Source organism: Gavialis gangeticus, unplaced genomic scaffold (genome assembly GCF_001723915.1).
Source record: "Gavialis gangeticus isolate Ggan-Ray unplaced genomic scaffold, GavGan_comp1, whole genome shotgun sequence".
In the NCBI taxonomy this organism is placed as follows: Eukaryota; Metazoa; Chordata; order Crocodylia; family Gavialidae; genus Gavialis; species Gavialis gangeticus.
Genome location: NW_017729032.1, coordinates 234,300,309 through 234,319,388, shown reverse-complemented (window position 1 = coordinate 234,319,388; position 19,080 = coordinate 234,300,309). Strand labels below are relative to the sequence as shown.

The 19,080-nt window shown below is 40.2% G+C and overlaps 1 protein-coding gene across 2 annotated transcripts in view; it reads right to left on the bottom strand.

Annotated features, from left to right (window-relative positions):
* Window positions 1-493: 493 nt before the first annotated feature.
* The window catches only part of LOC109303288 (SAM domain-containing protein SAMSN-1-like), a 187,674-nt gene continuing 169,087 nt past the window's right edge, over window positions 494-19,080 (bottom strand). For both annotated transcript variants that reach the window (XM_019525469.1, XM_019525470.1), the window contains 4 exons: window positions 17,508-17,659; window positions 16,118-16,324; window positions 11,110-11,260; window positions 494-1,780 (listed from right to left, as the gene is read on the bottom strand). In XM_019525469.1, the coding sequence (XP_019381014.1) occupies window positions 1,581-1,780; window positions 11,110-11,260; window positions 16,118-16,324; window positions 17,508-17,659 (710 nt within the window). In that variant the 3' untranslated portion in view covers window positions 494-1,580. The remainder of the gene's footprint in view (window positions 1,781-11,109; window positions 11,261-16,117; window positions 16,325-17,507; window positions 17,660-19,080) is intronic.

Sequence of the window (19,080 nt, the reverse complement as noted above, 5' to 3'; positions counted from 1 at the left end):
AAACAACCCTCCCTTCCTTTTATTTGTCAGTTGAGCTTATTTGAAATCTTTGAAATCCTATGATACACTTTCCCACAATAGCCTTTTAGAGCGGTTTCTTCCCAGAAGAACTATATACTCTGAAACCAACATGACTACCTCCACAGTGGCACAGCATTTACTGATGGCTGCACAAGCCCTTATTTTCACTTCCTCATAACTCCTACAGAAATTGTCTTTTGGGGCTGGAACTTTCCATGCACGGTCTCATCCAAATTTTCATTTGAAATTGTCAGTAATCTAGTGGAAACTATTTAATGTAAATATAAATGCCTTAAATTATGAAAATTGTGAGACTAATAGGTGACCAGGAAGTTGTTCCATTGATTTGATACACAGATCATGCATGATAAAAGAATGCTCAGTGGATTTGTCATCTACAATGTTACCATTAGAAAAGTACAGTCCTTCAGAGCTAATGTCCAGAAAAAAAATGAAATAATTGATAAGTGGCTCAATCACATACTTCTGTTTATTGTCAATAGAAGTACTTTATGAAGAAAACAAGAAATTAAATATTTATTCCAATATAAAATACATAGGGAATGAGAATTTACTGTCAGACAAGGGAGAATGATATATACTTATGCATTAGCTATTGGCATTTGTACATAACCAAATATATTTCTGCTAACAAATGCTAGACTAAGCACAAGAGGAAGGAGGTTCACAAAAACAAATGAAAAAACTCAATTGTGGATATCCATTTGGTGAAAAATAGCTCACTTTCTTTTCACAATGTTCAGAAAAGACATGAATTTCTAGGGAAGATAACAGCATGTAAGAAACTCAGTGTGCCATGTATTCCTGAAGGTTATTGAATATAGATGCCCTGATTTTGATTTCCCTTAAAGTTCTTTTGCACCATTATGACAATGTGTGAAGAGGTTTGAAAATGGCTGTAAATTACTTTTAAGCCTTTTGTGAGGCTCTTTAAGGCAGAGTTGTATGAAGCAACTTTAATGTAAATGAGAATCAGGCCCAATATTTTCAATTGCAGAATCAGTCTGTTCACCTTTCCATTATGATGATGTATTGATGAAAAGCATGTTTTGTACAATAGCAAACCAACACACATCAGAAAATAAAAAAGGATACGGTGTAATTATTATCAGGATTTAAAATAATAAATATGTATACTATGTACAATATTTTGGAAGGATCTGGAAGTGAACATAACCATAACTATGTGCCACTCACTAAAACCACTACCTGTTATTATAGAAAATGCATTTACTGTACATATATATATAAATCTATTTATAAATATATAGCAATTATTTCACTTTCTCTTCAGTCAATTGTTCAAGGGTTAATTAAGAAGTAAATCCTGGGGCACTGTTCTCACCATGCAAGATTTAGCTAGGCAATATCCAAACACTGAATATAGTCTAAAACACAGTATTTCATGTGGAAATCCTACGAGGGTGTTCACTGTCGAGGATATTTTGCAGACTACTGCTATGCTGCCACACTAACAAGTTAGCTTCACGTATCAGCTAGTCATATCTGCAAAGCTGCAGAAAAGCACACGGACAGAATCAGTTTGACTCGGTGATACTGATTGTCTGTACTAAGTTGGACAGGGTTTCTGGATCCAGCTCTTCTTTACCATTATCTGAATTTTCTGATGAGATGTAACAGCCAGAGTCTCTTGGACAGTCATTTAACTGTGACTTGTTAAAGCTCAGGTCAGGGCTTAAACTCAGGGGCACTTTCTCATTTTCATGCTCTTGTTCAGCTGTAGAAAAAAAAGAAGAAAAAGGATGTGTTATAAAAGTATCTCAAGCAAGGGTCTGATAACGATTGATCTTGAAGTACTGCAGACACTGAATGGGCAACACCACTGTGCTCTTAAGTATGTCCTCTGTATCTGTTAGAAGCTGAAATCTTAGAAATCAAAGCACCAAGAATTTTTACTACTAGATGATGTCAACAGCCCCTAAACTCCTGTTCAGCTTGACCTTGACCCTGCAAAGTGCAATATGTGGTTCACAAGTGGATACTTGAGCCCCTGCTGAACTAATTGCAGTTAACGGGACTGTGCACGGGTTCTGCTTGTTCACAATGTATTGAACCAGGGGTCTACAGCCTACAGCCCACAGGCCAGACGTGGCTTCTGAACTGAATGTATCCCACAGTTCAGGCAATCTGCATCACTCTACAGCCACAGCAGCAGAGGAGATGTCCCAAGGGTCCTAGTACCTACCAAATTCAACTTAGTTTCTCTGCTACAGCAGAGAAGGCCCCCCAGGATCCTAGCACCTGCCCTTTTCTCTCTATTCCTCTTGCAGCAGTCTCTGATCATCATGGGGTGTGGGAATGTAACTTGAGCTAGGTTGCAGGCAGCAGCCAACTGTGGGGAAAAGGTTGCCAAACCCTGCTTTGAACTATTGTGGTTCAATATAAGCCAGATTTTCTCCTCTCCCTCACTTTCAAAGCTCCTGTAAAGATTCAATCACTACCATGTAGCATTTTAGTTCACAAAGCAACCTCAGTCTTCTGTTTTATTTGTAATGTAATATATAATTGCTTCTGTAATTCTAGACAATAAACCTCATAGAGTAGGAACCTTATTTGCAGTACTTGGGTCCAGTACATGCCATCCAAATGCTTCATCTTCAAAAGTTCTAAAAAAAATGGCATAAAAAATGAAGTGGCTCGATGTGTGTGTGTGTGTGTGTGTGTGTGTGTGTGTGTGTGTGTGTGTGTGTGTGTGAGAGAGAGAGAGAGAGAGAGAGAGAGAGAGAGAGAGAGAGAGAGACAGAAGGCACAAAAAGGTAGCTGTAAAAAACTCAATGAAAGCTTTATGACTCCTGTCTTGCCTTCTGAAAATCTGGCCCAAATTAAATAGAAGTAACTTTCTCCTGCAAAACATTTACCCTTACTTAACATTGCTCTATTCTGAATAATCTGCTAGTGAATGGCAAAGGCGTGCAGCTTTAATGGGAAGAGTGTAAACTGATTTCTCAGCAAATCACCGCCTCAGGTCTCCCTGACTGTATATGTCTCTGTGCCAAGAATTTGATATACATCATAAATAAATATCTCATTAATAAGATTTCCTCTTTTTTGGCCAGAAATTACCTGCTGTTTATTCATAGCAAATTTCTTCATAATACACAAGATTTTCCACTCATTTCTAATCTTCCTTGAGGCATTCCTTTTGGTCACTTGTGACTTCAAATGTTGGTTGCTTTCCAGGAAGAAAGCAGGCCTCAGAGGAGAGAGACAGCTTCTCACCAAATATATACTCTCCATGGAAACTCAACCTTTATTTTTTTGTTAAAGAATGCACCTTTATTCCACTTAGATGGTTACTCTGGGGTAAAATAATTATCACTGAACCTTCACTGCTGACACACATGAGCACAATTTAAACTGACCCAAAACAATTAAGACGATCATCAGTGCAGAGAGAATGTGACACACATAGTAAAGCAGACTGAGGCAAGGGCAAATTAATCATGAGAATGATGGGTGAATTGTTATATGTAATTAACAAAGTTCCATTATTTCAATTAGTCCTATATTTGTTAATGGTGACAGCTTTACAGTGCAGATGCATACTGTCTACTGGAGGTGGAGTAGATTATGGGCACTCATAGACTGTCCTTACTTGGCATGCGTCTATCATCAGGCTGGAGGCTAGAGTGTATTTACAGTGTGTTTCACTGAGTTATGAGGACAGATTGTGGCTTAGAAGGCAAAATCCCTCCTGGAAAAGCCAGATGCATAAAGAAGATTCATAGATTCATATGGTTTAAGGTCAGGAGGGGCCAAAGGATTAACCTGTCTGAACTCCTGTCTATTACAGGCCAATAACTTTCACCCAGTTATACCTAAAATAAGCTAAATCACTTGTGTTTAACTAAAGTGTATTTTCAGCCATGATCTGAAGTTGATGCATTTCCCTTTGTACTTTGTTACAGTAATTTATCACTTTTGCTGTTAAAATATATGCCTAATTTCTCATCTGAGTTTGTCTAGCTTCAGCTTCCAGTGTTTGGTTTTTGTTATGCTTCTCTCTACTGAATTAAAAAACACTTTAGTATTGCATATTTTCTCCTTGTGAAGGTACTTGTAAATCAGTTCACTTCCCAATCTCCTTTTTTGATCAGCCCATGTGATGGAGTTCTTTAGGTCTCTCACTGAAAGGCATTTTCTCCAGCCCCTGAATCATTTTTTGTGGCTCTTTTCTGCCCCATCTCCAATTTTCCAATATCCTTGTTAAAATGTAGGTAGCATCCCATATTAATCTTGCAAATTCCACATACAGAAATGATACCACCTCCTTATGCCTAACTCATTACTCCCTGTCATAGTTTCTTCAACTACTCTATAATCATTTAGTCTGAACTCTTGTGTGCACATAGATCATTGAACATCACCTACTAATTTCTCCATCAAAAACATAACCTCTGTTGGAGGTATGACTTATCCTTTAGAAAGCTGTCTAGTCTGGATTTAAACAACTCAAGAGAGGGAGAATCCTCCATCTCCCACTATTAATGGATAATTATCCTCATTTAAACTGTGTACTTTTGGACACATTTAACTGGTACCTGTAACTCTTTCAGCTAGTCTGTCATAACAAATGTAACCTTTTTTGCTTGCTTGTTATCATATTGAGCCAAATTAATGACTAGCATAACTCCAGTTGTTCCAGTAGCATTACACTAGGACTTCTTTGTAGTAGCAGGCTGGATTGTTGTTGTTTGTGATATTAACTTTTTCATTAGTAATCTTGTAACCAGTTCTAGAAATAAACAAGTCTACTGGGTCACTGAGCACAGAATTCACTATGCTATGGTATGAACCCTTCTTGAGTTGCTGAATTCAGAAGGTCTTCTTATTCTTCAGCTGTAATCCCATGATCAGCTATAATGCAACTTGCTGATGCTTTTATCAGCTTCTGTAGAATCATCTGTCTATTCTGCCTTGTAGTGACCTAAACGTGTTAATCCTGTTTACATTCTCAAGGTCAAAGTGGAAGCTCTGTCTGTTTTCTCTTTTTCCTTCAAGTAGAAGGGAAGATACACTGATTTCTGGCTGCTTAGTGTGTGTGAGTGCTTCTGTGTGTGCACATATATATATATTTGTGCATGCACATACACATACACACCATTTTTACTTTTCTTCAGCTTTCTTTCCATTAGCTGTGTTTGTCTGTGTAAATTAACTTCCAGTGCACAAAGGAATCATGTGCTTTTTGTATTAATGGCTTCCACTTTAGTTGTCACAGTGACAGACACACACATTTGGACTTACATTTTTTAAAGATGAAAATATATGGCTGATTATTGTTGTTGTTAGCTTTTTATGTTTGTCTGCTGTTCATAGGCAACTTTATAAGCAAATTTTGTCCTTAATGACAAGCGAACAGTATATTGGAACACAGGCCCTCTGTAACTCAATCAATGAAATATCTTCTGACAAGTAAACTAAAAAGAAAGTTGTCAAAAAAAATAAAATGGAGCTCTGAACAGCTACATTGTTACTAGAGCTTGTCAAGGAATGCCAAATATTTTTCACATAAAATGTAGAGAAAAGTAAAATTTGGGAGGTTTTTTTGGCCTAAATTTTAGATTTTTTTGATGAAAATAAAAAGTCAACAGTTTTCTGTTCAAAAACAGAACATTTCAGAGTACAAATTTGCTTGTAAAAAGGCCAATTTTAGTATAAATATTTTGGACAGAATTTTTGTCACCTACCTATATCATGTAATGAATGCAAAAATAAGCTCAACAGGAAGGAACCTGAGCATTATAAATAGAAATAGATGCAGTGTACAACTCAAGTTGTTCAGCTTCACAAGGCGAAGATAGGCTTATTTTTATCTCTTGGCTTTTTTTACCTATTTCCTCTGAATTTCCTGGTCTAACACATACATGTTCAAGCTATCATTAAAGGTAAGTTTGTAGGCTTAATCTTGTTAGGATGTCAGAAGAACATACAATGCACAAGAAACAGAAATAGATAAAAATAAAGTACCGTTAAATGTTGCAGAATCATCAGACCTCAATATCTTATCAACAAATGGAAGTCATATTATTTTTCTACAGTAAAGCCGTTTCATAGGAGATAAATAGTTTTCAGTCAGTGTTGTCTAAGATATGGCCAGCAGAGTCTGAGATATGCATCGGTTTGACACGTATATTCTTGCACTACTTTAGACTGTGGGATGAGACTAAAAGTACTGAAAAAATATTAGGTTGTATGCCTTCGACAACAGATGTGTGATAAACCTGTACTGTTTCACTTTATACTTGGAAATTACTATTATTTATGTAGCTGCCTAGACATGCATGACACTTTACAGAATTGGTAAAAGGACAGGTCCCTCCAGAAAAATCTTAGTCTAAAGCTCTGACTCAGTCTAAAACCCTGATTCTACAACCTATGCTTAAGTCCATTCTTATTCAGAACATGCTTAAGTTTCACTGACTTCAGAAGAGCTGCAGCAATTTCAACCTGTTAGAGACCTAGTGGCTTTGTGAGTTTTGCAAAATTACAGAAGTCCACCAGGGTTGAAAGAGAATCTGCAACTAATAAATGTTAGTCATGACACTTCATGCACTAGAGGAGGAAGTCCAAATGCTATAGAGTGGTTCCCAACATTTTTTAACTCAGAACACCCTCACTGAACTTGAGGCACTCCTCCACAGCTTTTGTGAATTGAGTGACACCCAAGAATGCATTTATATATTACAGTAAGTATTTCCCTACGGAAGGGCAGGGCAAGCAGGGTGGGGAAGCAGCCAAGCAAGGATAAGCCTGAGCCTGTGTTTATCTGCTTATCTCCTCATACATTGCAACACTCTTCAAAGGATCTCATGGTACCCCAGGGTGCCACAACACCTGGATTGAATATCACTGCTATAGAGATACCTGCAGGAGAGTAGAAGAGAATGCTGGCAGACCTCACAGACCTGGGAAAAGCCCCACAGGGCAGATGACACTGCACCAGGGGCAAGATCTGGCCTACAAGTTGGGGGTTGAGTACTCCTGCCCTAAAACATTTGGACATAACAAATCATACTAGTACTGCACAAACTCAGAAAACCTTTCGTTTCAAATCTGGACACTTCTTGAGATCAATTGATTCCAAGTTTCAGGGGGGCTGCACTACTACATTACAAAAAAGTAGAAATGGTTCAAGCTCTGTGAGAATGACAAGCTTTGAACTGCAAGTATAATAGATGTCATCAGTACTGTCTCACACAGCTTAAAGAAAGAGCATTATGTTTACCTAGATGACTGTTGAACATGTATTTTAGTGTCCCTAAATGCAATTGCTGTGGCTGGTAAACAGATTACCTTGTAGCTGTGGGTAATTATGCTGCTCACTTAAGCAGGGCAAAAAATCAATTTTAATTAAGAAATCATTTGTGTTGGATTGAGTCATGTCCATTTAGGAAGAAAATATTGAGCTTGGAAAGTTCATTTCAGATGTTAGAATTCACTTATAACAATTGTGCCAACCTTTTTACACCCAGTTTTCCAATTGGATTTACTCAAGCACAAGGATGTCAACTGACATGACCAAGGTCACAGAGTGAGTCAGATTCTAATGCTTGAATTTACCCACAAAGTCATCTGGGCTCTCATTCTTTTTTTCTAGCCACTTGCCCAGTTGTCCTCTATGGAGGTTTATCAATTTAAGTCTTTAATATCTCTCTGCTTTAGAAGTATGATATCACTTATACATTACAGCTCTCTCCCATTAGTCAGATGACAAACATTATGGTGCAATGGCAATCAGGGAAGGTAAACTTGATCACCATTTTCCTGGGTCAGGAGATCACCTCTATTTAGGAAATCATTCAAGCATATGCTTAATTTTAAGCATACACAAGTCTTATTGAAGTAAATGGGACTTTGGCAGGTGCTTATAGTTAAGTGCATGTATAAGTGCTGTCCTGAATTCTAGTGTGAGCATTTACTATTCATAATTTTTGGGTACATTCTTAGATTGAATTCAAATACTATAAAATTGACACTATGTATCCAAAGCTGATGTGAAGAAAATATTCATCCCTTCCCTCCATCTAATAATGCAAACATCATCACAGGCTTTGAAACACGGGGCACTTTATAAGATTTATTGTTATTATTAACATAATTAACAACTTCAGCTGTATGTTAGGGGACAGATGTCCTCAGGAGCAGTATTTTGCCTGCATAACAATGACATATAACAGCAAAAAGCAGGGATCACATATGGATAATAAAAATTAATTAAATGTAAGGGACATGCAGAGATCTTGCCCAGTCATACCTTACATGATCGTTACACTTTTAGTGGCATGGGAACATGCTGAACATGCTAAAAATAAAAGGAACTTGAGACGGACACAATTTGGTGCCAAGTTCTTAAAAAGTTAAGAAAGTTAAACAGCCTGCAATACATTTACTGCTTTAGGATTATAAATAGTAAACCGTAAGTACACCATAACAAAATAGGTTTTCTTCACGACCACGCTGACCTGTGAAAAACCCTCATGCTTTGCTCTCATGCTCCATGCTGATACAAAACTCTTTGAAAAACCCCTCCACAACCCTAGCATTTTCTATTCCTGTTTTTTTCCTGGTTAAATATTGATGTTGTAAAATGCATACCATAAAACCAGAGTTCTAACCATCCAGTTCTGTACCCTGGGCAGTGGCAACACATGGTGTGGGGGCAGTGGTCAGCAGAAACAGGGCAAGCTAACCAGAGGTCCACTGCTGCAGAGGGAGATGTTGCCTCCTTTTCTGTTGCTTACACGTGGTGAGTTGTGACTTAAAAAAACATTTTTCGGCAAAAAAAGAAGAGGCACCATGGTTAATCCTCTCGGGCACCTCCCCACTGTAGCTCCCTGCTTCTGCCAGCTGCTGGCTCTGCACCATGTGCTGCTGATACCCAGGCAGTCAACCCTGTCACTGCTGCTCACCACTCCCTGCTGCGGGGACCAGAACCACTGCATGGGCAGGGTGGGAGTGTGACACCCCCCCAACTCCATTCTTCCCCTCACCTCCTCCTTAGGCAGCATCCATGGCTTGTGTCTTGCTTACACAACTCCTGTTAAGCTATTGTATACAACATACAGAATACAGCAGCCAGTTATCAAGCTATACACATGCACATGCTGGCGTGCACGCACAGACACACACACATGCACGAAGTCAGATTAAAGGCAGCTTGCCACACGTGAATACTACTTAGTCTCTTCCATAACCACTGGTTGGAGTTGTCAAGCAGTATAGCTGCCTCTCTGCCAGGCACACTCCTTCTTACTTCAGTCTTGCTTTGGTAGTCTCCTCAGACCCTCAACTGACAGACACCATTGAGTAGAAAGAAGTTCTGATCCTGATTTCCTTCCTTCATCTGGTCCATAGAGAGTAATGGTGTTTGCAGAAGAGGTCATTTGAACAACTCTTCTTGCCAGTTCTTGTGAAACCTCTTTCCTTTCCAGTAACTAACTGGGCAAGGAGAGACTGCAGGGGCAAAGGGAGTCAAGTACAGAATAAGAGCGAGGGTCCAGAAAGATCAAAAGAGGGTGTATGAAAGGGAGTGCTGGGAAACTAAAGGGAGAAAGCTGAGGGGAGCTAAGATAGCCATTGGGGTTCTCAGAAATTCAGAGAAGCAGGGTGAGAATACGAGTGCTTATCTAGGGTGAAATCCTGATTAACTGAACTTAATGTACAGCATATAGGTGTATGTGAAAGATTATGAGAGAGGGAGAGAGAGATTCACGCCTCTCTCCAGTCAAGTGACAGACTAGGGAGATGCAGATAAGCTATTAGTTTTGTTATGAGCTGTAAGAAATCCCCAAAACTTCTATGCATGGGTTTGCATTTTCAGGTCCCATTTTTGATTTCAGATAATCCCCAGTTCAGACTGGACACCTGATGAAATGACTGCTCAGTTAAGAGTTAACTGCAGTAATGACAAACAGACTCTGAAGGCAGGGTCAAGATGAAAGTACAAATGTGGGCATGTTTAGCCAAAGTTTACAGGAACTTGGTCTGAACTATTTTGGTTTAGAAATCAGGCTGGAGCTATCACAAGGACAGCATGTCTTATGATGTCTTGGCATTTCTACTTCAGGTGAAAGTGCCAAGCAATAGAAGAAGAAAAATGGCAAAATACATGCATGCACACAAACAACAATCAGCTCTCTGAATTTCAAACAACATTGAGGTTAGGTTCTTTGTGGGTTTAGCCTGCACAGGAGCTTTTATTTGGTCTGCAGATCAGCTTCTATTTTATCCAAACTGCTATTCGTTGACCCTTACTAGAAATGCCAGTAAATGTGGTGGATAGGGACTGAAAGAGGAGAAAAGATGTGTGAGGAGATGAAGTTGAAGTCTGTCTCTTCAGGGGCTGTATCTACATGAGATGCTGACTGCACAGTTGTTACTATGCATTTATTTAATACTTGCATACACAAGTACTAAATGACTGCGAAGTAATTGGAGTTACTGTAGCATCCCTGAGCAGCTTTTTGGTGGTGCTGACTGTACAGTAGCTCATTATTACTGTGCAGTAGCTTGTTACTGTTGGGCAGTAGCATCACATTGTGCTTCATGACACGCGACACTACTGGGTAATAGTAGCGTCTCATGTAGATGTGGCCAGGATCACCTTTCCAACAGTGAAAATACTTTATTGTACTAATAGGAAGTAGCTATATTTTCATCAGGACACTCTCTTGAAATTCAGAAGGTTCAATTTTCTGCTGTACCACAGCATTTTTCTATGACCTTGGGCAAGTCAGCCTCTGTGCCTGAGTTCCCATCTGTAAGAAGGGGATAATTGCATGTATCTACCTCTCAGGGCTGTCATAAGGATAAACACATTAAAGATTGAGAAATGTTCAGATACTACTGGAAGAAGGATTATTTGTATAATCAGGAGAGAAAAATAGATGTTTGAACAAAGAAGAAAAAATGAACCATGTATCAGAAAAAACTCTAGTCTATCTTCAGACATAACATCTTATCATTTTTGTTTGTTACTGTAACATGTAACTTATGTGTTTCTGCAAGTTAGACCTAACAATGAATGAAAGTTTAAACACTTACTTTCATAGTCTTGTAGACTTTCAGCTGCAGACAGTAGCTTGGCCCTGTCTTCTGGGTCTGTAATATTCAGCTCAATCAGATGGCTTTCTTGTAGATCCTTCAAGTCCTCCAAAGTCTCATAGCCATTTAGCAAGAGAGTTGATGTGTATTCCTACAAGTAGGAACCCAAACAAACAATTCAGTCCATGAACAAGAGAGGTTAGAGACATAACTACAGTTTTATCTCTTTCATTTTTTTTGGGCAAAGAAAAAAAGCAGTCAGGACCCCTGCAGCACCAGGAACCCCCAACCAACATTTTTTCTGAAGCATCTATAAAGACAGTTCTGTTCCCTTCCTAGTCATGTCTAAGCATCAGGCATCTTAAATTGTGGCACAGTCAAATAAATCTAACACTTTACAATCAGATTGGGGTTCACTTACCAAATAGCTATCCAATAGATAACAGTGGACCAGATCATGAGCTTGTATAATTCACTATTTCCTTTTTGACCTTGGTTTACATCAACTGAATACCTGGCCAAGTGCCTAGAACTCCCCTAACTTCGTGTTTTACTCTTGTTGGAAATGGAAGAGTTTAAAACTCCAGGGTTTTCTCTTTTCATCAGTGGACCACCAGGAACCACAGCAGTCAACCATAAAAGCACTCATTGCATAGTATATGCTATACATGTTAAGCCATTTAAAAGGTCATGGAATGAAATTAAGTTTATGGTATTCTTCATATTTTCTAATGTGCTATTTTGAAGTAACAGTTGGATTCTCTGGAAGGGATAAGTGATACAGAATTAAAACCACAATTCCTTAACAGATCAGGGAAGAAAATAAAAAATGTTCAGACCACTAAATGAGAATTTCCATTATTTGTTAGCAATGAATTTTATTCAAATCCCCCCGAATTTCAGTGACTGGCCCAACATTTACAATACGACAAACCCAAACTCCACATCCAGAGACCCCTCATAATTTAGAAGTGGGTAGATCTGAATCTGTCATTCATAGTTTGGGCCATGTTTCCAGTTGGTCCCTCATATTTTCTCTTCAGTCCGCAAGGCTAGGGACAGACATTACACATAAACCAGTTTAAGTGATCAGAATCTGATTTAAACCTGTAACAGAACAGATGTTCAGTGCACAGAAACCAGTTTGAAAATGGCTAAAACTGGTTTGAGATAAACCTGGTTGAATGTAGTATCAGACTTAACTGATTTGGCTCAAACCGGTTTATGGAATGTCTGTCCCAGACCTCTTACTGGTTTAAGTTAAATCAGACTCCCCCAGCATCCTGGCATGCTTTCTGGGCTGGGCAGGGCTCTCTGCTCCACAGCAGGGCTGGCCCCTGCCCTCTGCTCCCTGGCTGCCACTCTATACAGACTGCAAGCATCTGCCTGCTCCTCCCCCCTGCCCTCCCTGTCCCTTCTGCCTTACAGACACCTCAGCATTAGCTAGCAGACCACATGCTGGCTACAGTCTGTGCTGTGGCAGTACAAAGGGAGAATCAACAGGTAGCTGGTAATGTACCTTTGTTTTCTTAATGGGGTGATCAACACTGAGTTAGGGGTGATAAATACAGTTATCAGTTCCCTGCTGGGCTGCTGGGCAGACAACTCTTCCCTAATCAAAGCATCCTGCTGGGGTCTGGCCATGCCCCCTCAGCACTCTGGAGGGGAAGGGAGGGCTGCTTTAGCACCCCTGAGCTTCTAGCCTGAGCCACTGCAGGTATGTGCCTGCATTTCCTCAGTCCAGAGCAAATGTCTGTTCAGTTGGAAACCGGTTCAACCTAGCCAGGTTAGACTAACCTGCAAAAATTGAATCAATTCAGGGTCAGGCTTTTGAATGTCTAGCCCAACTGACTGAGTATGGAGTCAGGGGCTCTGGTTTTCTAGTGTTGGTTCAACTGATCTCTTACTCCGCAGTCCTGAGTTACCTTTTTATATTAGTGTCTATGTCCATTTTTAGAGCTTCTAAAGGTCTAAATTTTACCCATGAAGAGCTTCTAAAGGTCTAATTTTACACATGAAGGTCATGGGTAAAATTCAAGTCACACAAGGGATCAATTTGACCCAATAATATTTCCCTATCTAAACTGAAGTAGGGACAAGTGAGGATTAATTAGTGTTTGTAAATTGCTTTGAAATTGCAAAGTACTTCATAAATGCCATCATTATTGTTTCATATCTATGTTACAATATTTATTCCACTGCTAAAATAGACTAAGAAACAGCATTCAAATTTTATGTACTCAGAAAACAATTTGAGTCCAGCCAGAAAACATTTTCTAGTCATAAAGAAAATGAAGTACAGGTTTGCTATAAACCAAAAAGTAAATACACAATTGGCAGGTTCATCAAATGGCTTTTTTTTAATAGAGCACTTTTATCGGATGGGAAATTTAGTAGCAGACTGACAGTGTGCTAATTCAAAGAAACCTTCTGATGAGTAGCCGTTGTGTTAAAGTGAGACCATAGAGAGGACAGACTCTCAGCACATACTACAGAGGTGACATGAACAGACCCACAAGCAAGTTTTTTTTTTTTAATTTACTCTTCCACCTTTTTCAGTTGTGTTTGAAAAAAAATGACCCATGTTTTCTACTCTACGGATTTGCTTTGGTGTAGTGCCAGAGATGGAAAGGAAAGAAGCAAAAGTGGCTTTAAGCCATATTTGTGTCTGCTGGACCTGGGAGCGGATCTGTGTCAATTCAGGCTACTCTTGCTCTTTGTGCTGGGCTGCCACAGATGGCAGCTGGGGATTGCAAGAGATGACAAGCATGCCAGCTTTCCTATAGGAATGTCTTCTGCAGTGGTTCGTTACTGTAGGAACCGTAGTTTCTTCACGCATGGGATTCTCAAGTGGCCAAGCTTGTGTACGCAAGAGAAAGTAGGCACCCGAGAATGAATAAAAAGAGCCAGGTAGATGACTGCAGGACTAATGCACTGTCACTCCTGGTCCCTTCAACTGCAGTGAGTGGCTGCAGGACTAATGCAGCTGCAAGGTTCCTGGTCACTCCTGTCACTTTGGTATGTATGCTGCCCCAGTGTGAATGTGTTCATGCACAGACAAACATCAAAGCAATATCACAGTTGTCTTTATTGTTACAAACCCTACTAACATCTGGGGGGTTCGTGGGGTGTCATGCATCTATTTTTGAGTTTGTTTTACTAATCTGGCATGTGTAATGTCTATGTATTGGTAGTGTCAAGCTGTATTTTGCCTTATTGTCCTTATTTTATATGCATTGTGGTATTTGATATAAAACATACTTCTTACATGCCATAATAGAGTCAGGATTGTCCTATGAAAATAGGGTGACTATATGCTCTGTTTTAGCCAGGACAGTCCTGCATTTCAGAGGCTGGTTCTGGCCAACTCATAAGGAGAACTATAATGTGTGTCCCAGAAACACAGGGGCACAGGCCAAAGTCTGGCCAGGACTTGGAGTAGTGTGGCACCGCTGACTGCCCAACTCGTAGCTCCTCTTCCACTGGCTTGTGAGAGCACTGGGGAGTGTCCCAGATTTCTCGGATGATGATCTGATTTTCCAGGATTTCCATATGGTCCATCTATATGAAAATGACCTAAGTTTGGTGCAGAAGAGAAGCTCAGAGCCTAAACAGCTGCAAAACAGCAACTGCTGAAAATCAACATCTCATATGAGTTGTTTACTTTGAAGTGCTCTGAGGCATAGGAACCAGCCCCTTCCAGACAATGATGAATTTACATTTTAAAAGAAGGGGCCATAAGAATAACATCTGGCTACTCAAACCACTGAGGGAAGCACATTTCTCAGAGCAGGGAAACTAGCAGTGAGAGACAGTACTATGAGGATACTGCATTTAGCTTTCCTCGTGTTTGAAAGGATGCACATATTCTCCTGGTCTTAATGAGATCAGGAATGATTGCTTCTCTGGCAAATGTGCACCTTTGGGGGAGCATGCAGTGTGTGGGGGGGGGAGGGAGGGGGTACATGCACAGCATGGGCTCCCCAAGAGTTCAATGAAGGGGGAGAGATTTAAATGGCAAGATAAGAAACTATACTGAAGCTTTGCCTTTTTGCCTTGAGAGCAAGTTTCTATCTTCAGTTTTCCTGGACTTGGGGAAACAATGGAGTCCCTGGGCCAGGAAGCTGAATAAAAGACACTAACAAGGACTTGCAGGAGGCCCTGGAGGAGAGGTCAGAGGCAGAAGCTGTTTTTAAACCTGTTGAGCTCAATAGGAACTGAATTTCTACTGAACTGAATTTATGGGTTATTGTTGTTTGTTTATTCTTATATATTCCCATCTGTATCTCAACATATAGTTCCTGATACCTTGCATTTACTCTTGTTTGGGCCATAAATCCGTTCTCATCTTCTATAACCCACTTGTTGTCAGTGTTAACTGTGAAGCCAGAGCACTTGACTATGAGGCAGTCCTCTTTTTCTGGATGGGGGATCCATTTTTCCAAGTGCTTGACCGGACAAAGGTGCGATTCCTTTAGCTGGCAGAATCTCCTCTTCTAAGACATGTCAAGGCTTGGGTGAGACCAGTAGAGCTGAGGCACCATAGGTCAGGAAGCCGACCTTAGGAGCATCTCGGTCTGTTCTCAGTGGTCAAGCAGCAGATGGCAGGGACCGGTTTGGAGCTGAAGGGCATACCTAACTGCATCTTGGATTGGGGCATACCACTGTTATTTATAATTTAGCTCATGTAATACCTAGACTTCCAATCAAGACCTGGGTCCCCTGGGCCTAAACACAGTATCCACATATTATAACAAGACAATCCCTTCCCTAAGATCTGTACAAATTAAGAGAATTGCATGCTGACAATCACATACTTGGCAATGCAAGGAGCATTTCCTTCAACCACTTTTACATGGGTATTCATGGGTTAGGTAAATGTAAGGATGGAGAATTTTCTGAGCCACTGGTATTTTCTGGAACTAGTCATTGCGGCTCTAATTAAATTAAAAACAAATGTAAAAAACCCCAAAGCATTCCAAACAGAACTAGGAAAGCATCCGCTGACCTGCAGATGGATCCGCTCTAAGAGTTCCTGCAAGGTTTTAGGCTTTGCCCTTCTGCTTCTTCGGTGTGCCCTGATCTTCCTGGGAGCTGCTTCCTCTTCCATAATAATGTCCACATAAATGAATTTGAAATTGCCCACTTTGTTGTTCAGCATGCCAGTCCACATACCCATGGGGGTTTTGCAGATAATGTCGATAATGTCTCCTTTCTAGAGAAATAAAAAAGAAGATGGTGACCAAATGCAGTTGGTTTGTGACATGTGGCCGCTTTACCTTAATACAGCCAGAGCAGTGTCACTGCACAGAAGACACTGAGTGGTGGCAACTGAAATGCTCGTCAATATTTATTAATGTGAAGTAACTCTTCTTGTATAAGGAGGATATTTTTGGTTATTAGAAATCAAAATATTACAGAGCAATATATAGTAATATTGGCTCTTGCCCTACCCACCCCATGGAGTTTAGGGGGCATAAGCACATCCCTTTCTCCTTTGCACAGACATTGTACCCAGCAGGGCACAATATGATGGGTGGAGATCAGCCTCCATGAGGCTCCTTCCTTTAGTAGTGGTCAGGGAATGCTTGCAACTTTGGCAAGGGAGCATTCACAGGGTATTTTCTCACTGCAGAGCTAACCCAGGCTCTTTCCTGAATTTTAGTCCAAACATACTCCTCACATGGAAGAGTTTCTGATGGCTATCTGGAAGTACTTAAACTCATGCTAGCTAGCTGAACCGTGTAGGGGTGTGAGCTGTAGCCTGGGATCTGCTTTCATGTGGGCTGACAACAACCCACTTGGCAGGGAGGAAACATACTAAATTATTTGAGTACTGCTGGTCCTCCAAAGTGTTCCCATAATTCTCCCCAAGGGTGGATAAATTCTCTCAAAATTGACATAATAGTCCTGGAAAGTTTAAGAGAGGGTCTTAGCACAAAGAACTAACCATAAGTTGTGCCTCCAGACACACAGAAGTAAGTGCAAAAACAGCAAGTACACAGTGGGCACGTCTACACAAGACATTTACTGTGGAGCTGCTTAAATAGCTCTGCAGTAAAGGCTCTGCATCTATATGTGCATCCCTATTAGGTTACAGTAAACTAATAAACACTGCCATAGGTTAACAGTTGTAAAAAACAGTAGTATCCTGCAGTGGTGTTGTTTACTGCAGCAATACACATATATATGCTGATGGGGTTGGCTGGGGCATGAAGGCTTCCTGAAGCACCTGCATGCACTGGCCAGCCCCTCTGCAGCACACTGAGCTGGGTCAGAGCAGTCCCCAGCTGTGTGTTTCTGAAAATTGGAAATAAAAAGGTTTTCAAGAAAAGAACCATTATGTCACAAATACCAGATATGTCCATTCCAGAAAAAAATTTTGATGGTTGTCTCACCTTGATTTTTAGAGAATCAGTATCATAAGGACTTGGAGTGAAGTCGGTGTGTACTTTGGCTCTGCCACAGAATGGTCCACTATAAGGGACTTCATCATCAAGCCTAAAGCTGTCCCTGTTGCTGGTTCCATCTGAACAACTAGTGACTCCGCCTAGTAGAGAACAAATACTTAAATCTCCTTTGAATTACTAGGAATTGTTCAATTTCATATAGCATCAAAGAAGCTAACATGATAAGGCATAAAAACAGTGCATTGCATATAAATTTGACACATTCCAAGAGCAATATATTCATTCAATAACCAAACATACTATGAGACAATAAGAAAAATAAGCTAGATATCTTTAACATATTCTGTGTAGTAATCCTTTATAATGATGATGCTAATAGACCGCACATTTTGCTTATGGGCTTGTTGAAATATTACTTCTGTAGATTAATAAGTACTCGAAAACTGCAATTTAGAAAATGATTTCTGTTAAACTTGTTCTGTTTAAAAACAAATACTGTAGAAATGATTTTATTTCATTATAATACAAGCTAACACTTCAAGAGAACCTGCACTGCAGAGGAAAATTTTAATCTTATCAACATTTCTACCCGTCATTTCATCTAGGTTGAGCAATATAATACCAGCAGAGTAATTCAGGCAAATTTGAGCAAGCTCTGCAGTATCCCATCCAAATATGTTTTTTAGATAAGAGCAGCAGTTTGCAAATGGCTCCCATATACAATTTTCACAAATCATGTTGTAGAAAATGACCATAAAATGATTTGGTTCACATGGTGGTTTAAATGTACAGCTATGGCTCCAGGCTGGGTGAACCTACACTTTGGTGTCTGGTCAGGGATCACACGATGAGCAGAACAACATCACAATATCACATCCTTGGAGCCTTGAGAGATGATTGCTCACAGAATGGCAACAAACTGCCTTCTCCAGGCTTTCTAGTGCCCTGTCTGGCCCTGCCTGAGACTACCTGATTGGAGAATTTTGGGTGAGCCATAGAGGAGGTGCTCCCTTACTGTCTTTTTGTCTTGGCTGAAATCTTCCTTGTGTTCTGGAGAATCAGAGTCAGGTTGAGTTTTCCCTTAATTCCACTTTTACAAAGCCTGTCTGAGGACTGGGGAACAGACTCCTGGCCAGCCAGAGAAAGGGGAAGTCTGCGTGTGTGCGTGAATGCATGTGTGTGCATGTTGGGAGTGCATGGGCTTGTAACCTCAAAGGAACCAAAGTAACAGCTGATCTAAGGTCAGCTGCAAATTGTAATGCAACATGCACCAGTTGTATCATTAAATAGTATGCTGGGCCGTGTGTAGCCGAAATGACAGGCATGTATGTGTGCACGACACCTTAAAGTGGGCTAAATGCTTTTGTACCACTTTAATGGTGTTGGTGTTTGCACACCTCGGCGGCATATTGAGCATTAATTCCAGCCACTGTAGGAAATTTGGCGGTGTAATGTATCTTAAATTACTTGGGGTACAGCAAACTAAAATTCCTTCAAGGAGTTTTAATTTGCTGCCCCATCAGCTGTGGAGTGAAGCACTGGGCTCCATGCAGCTCAGGGG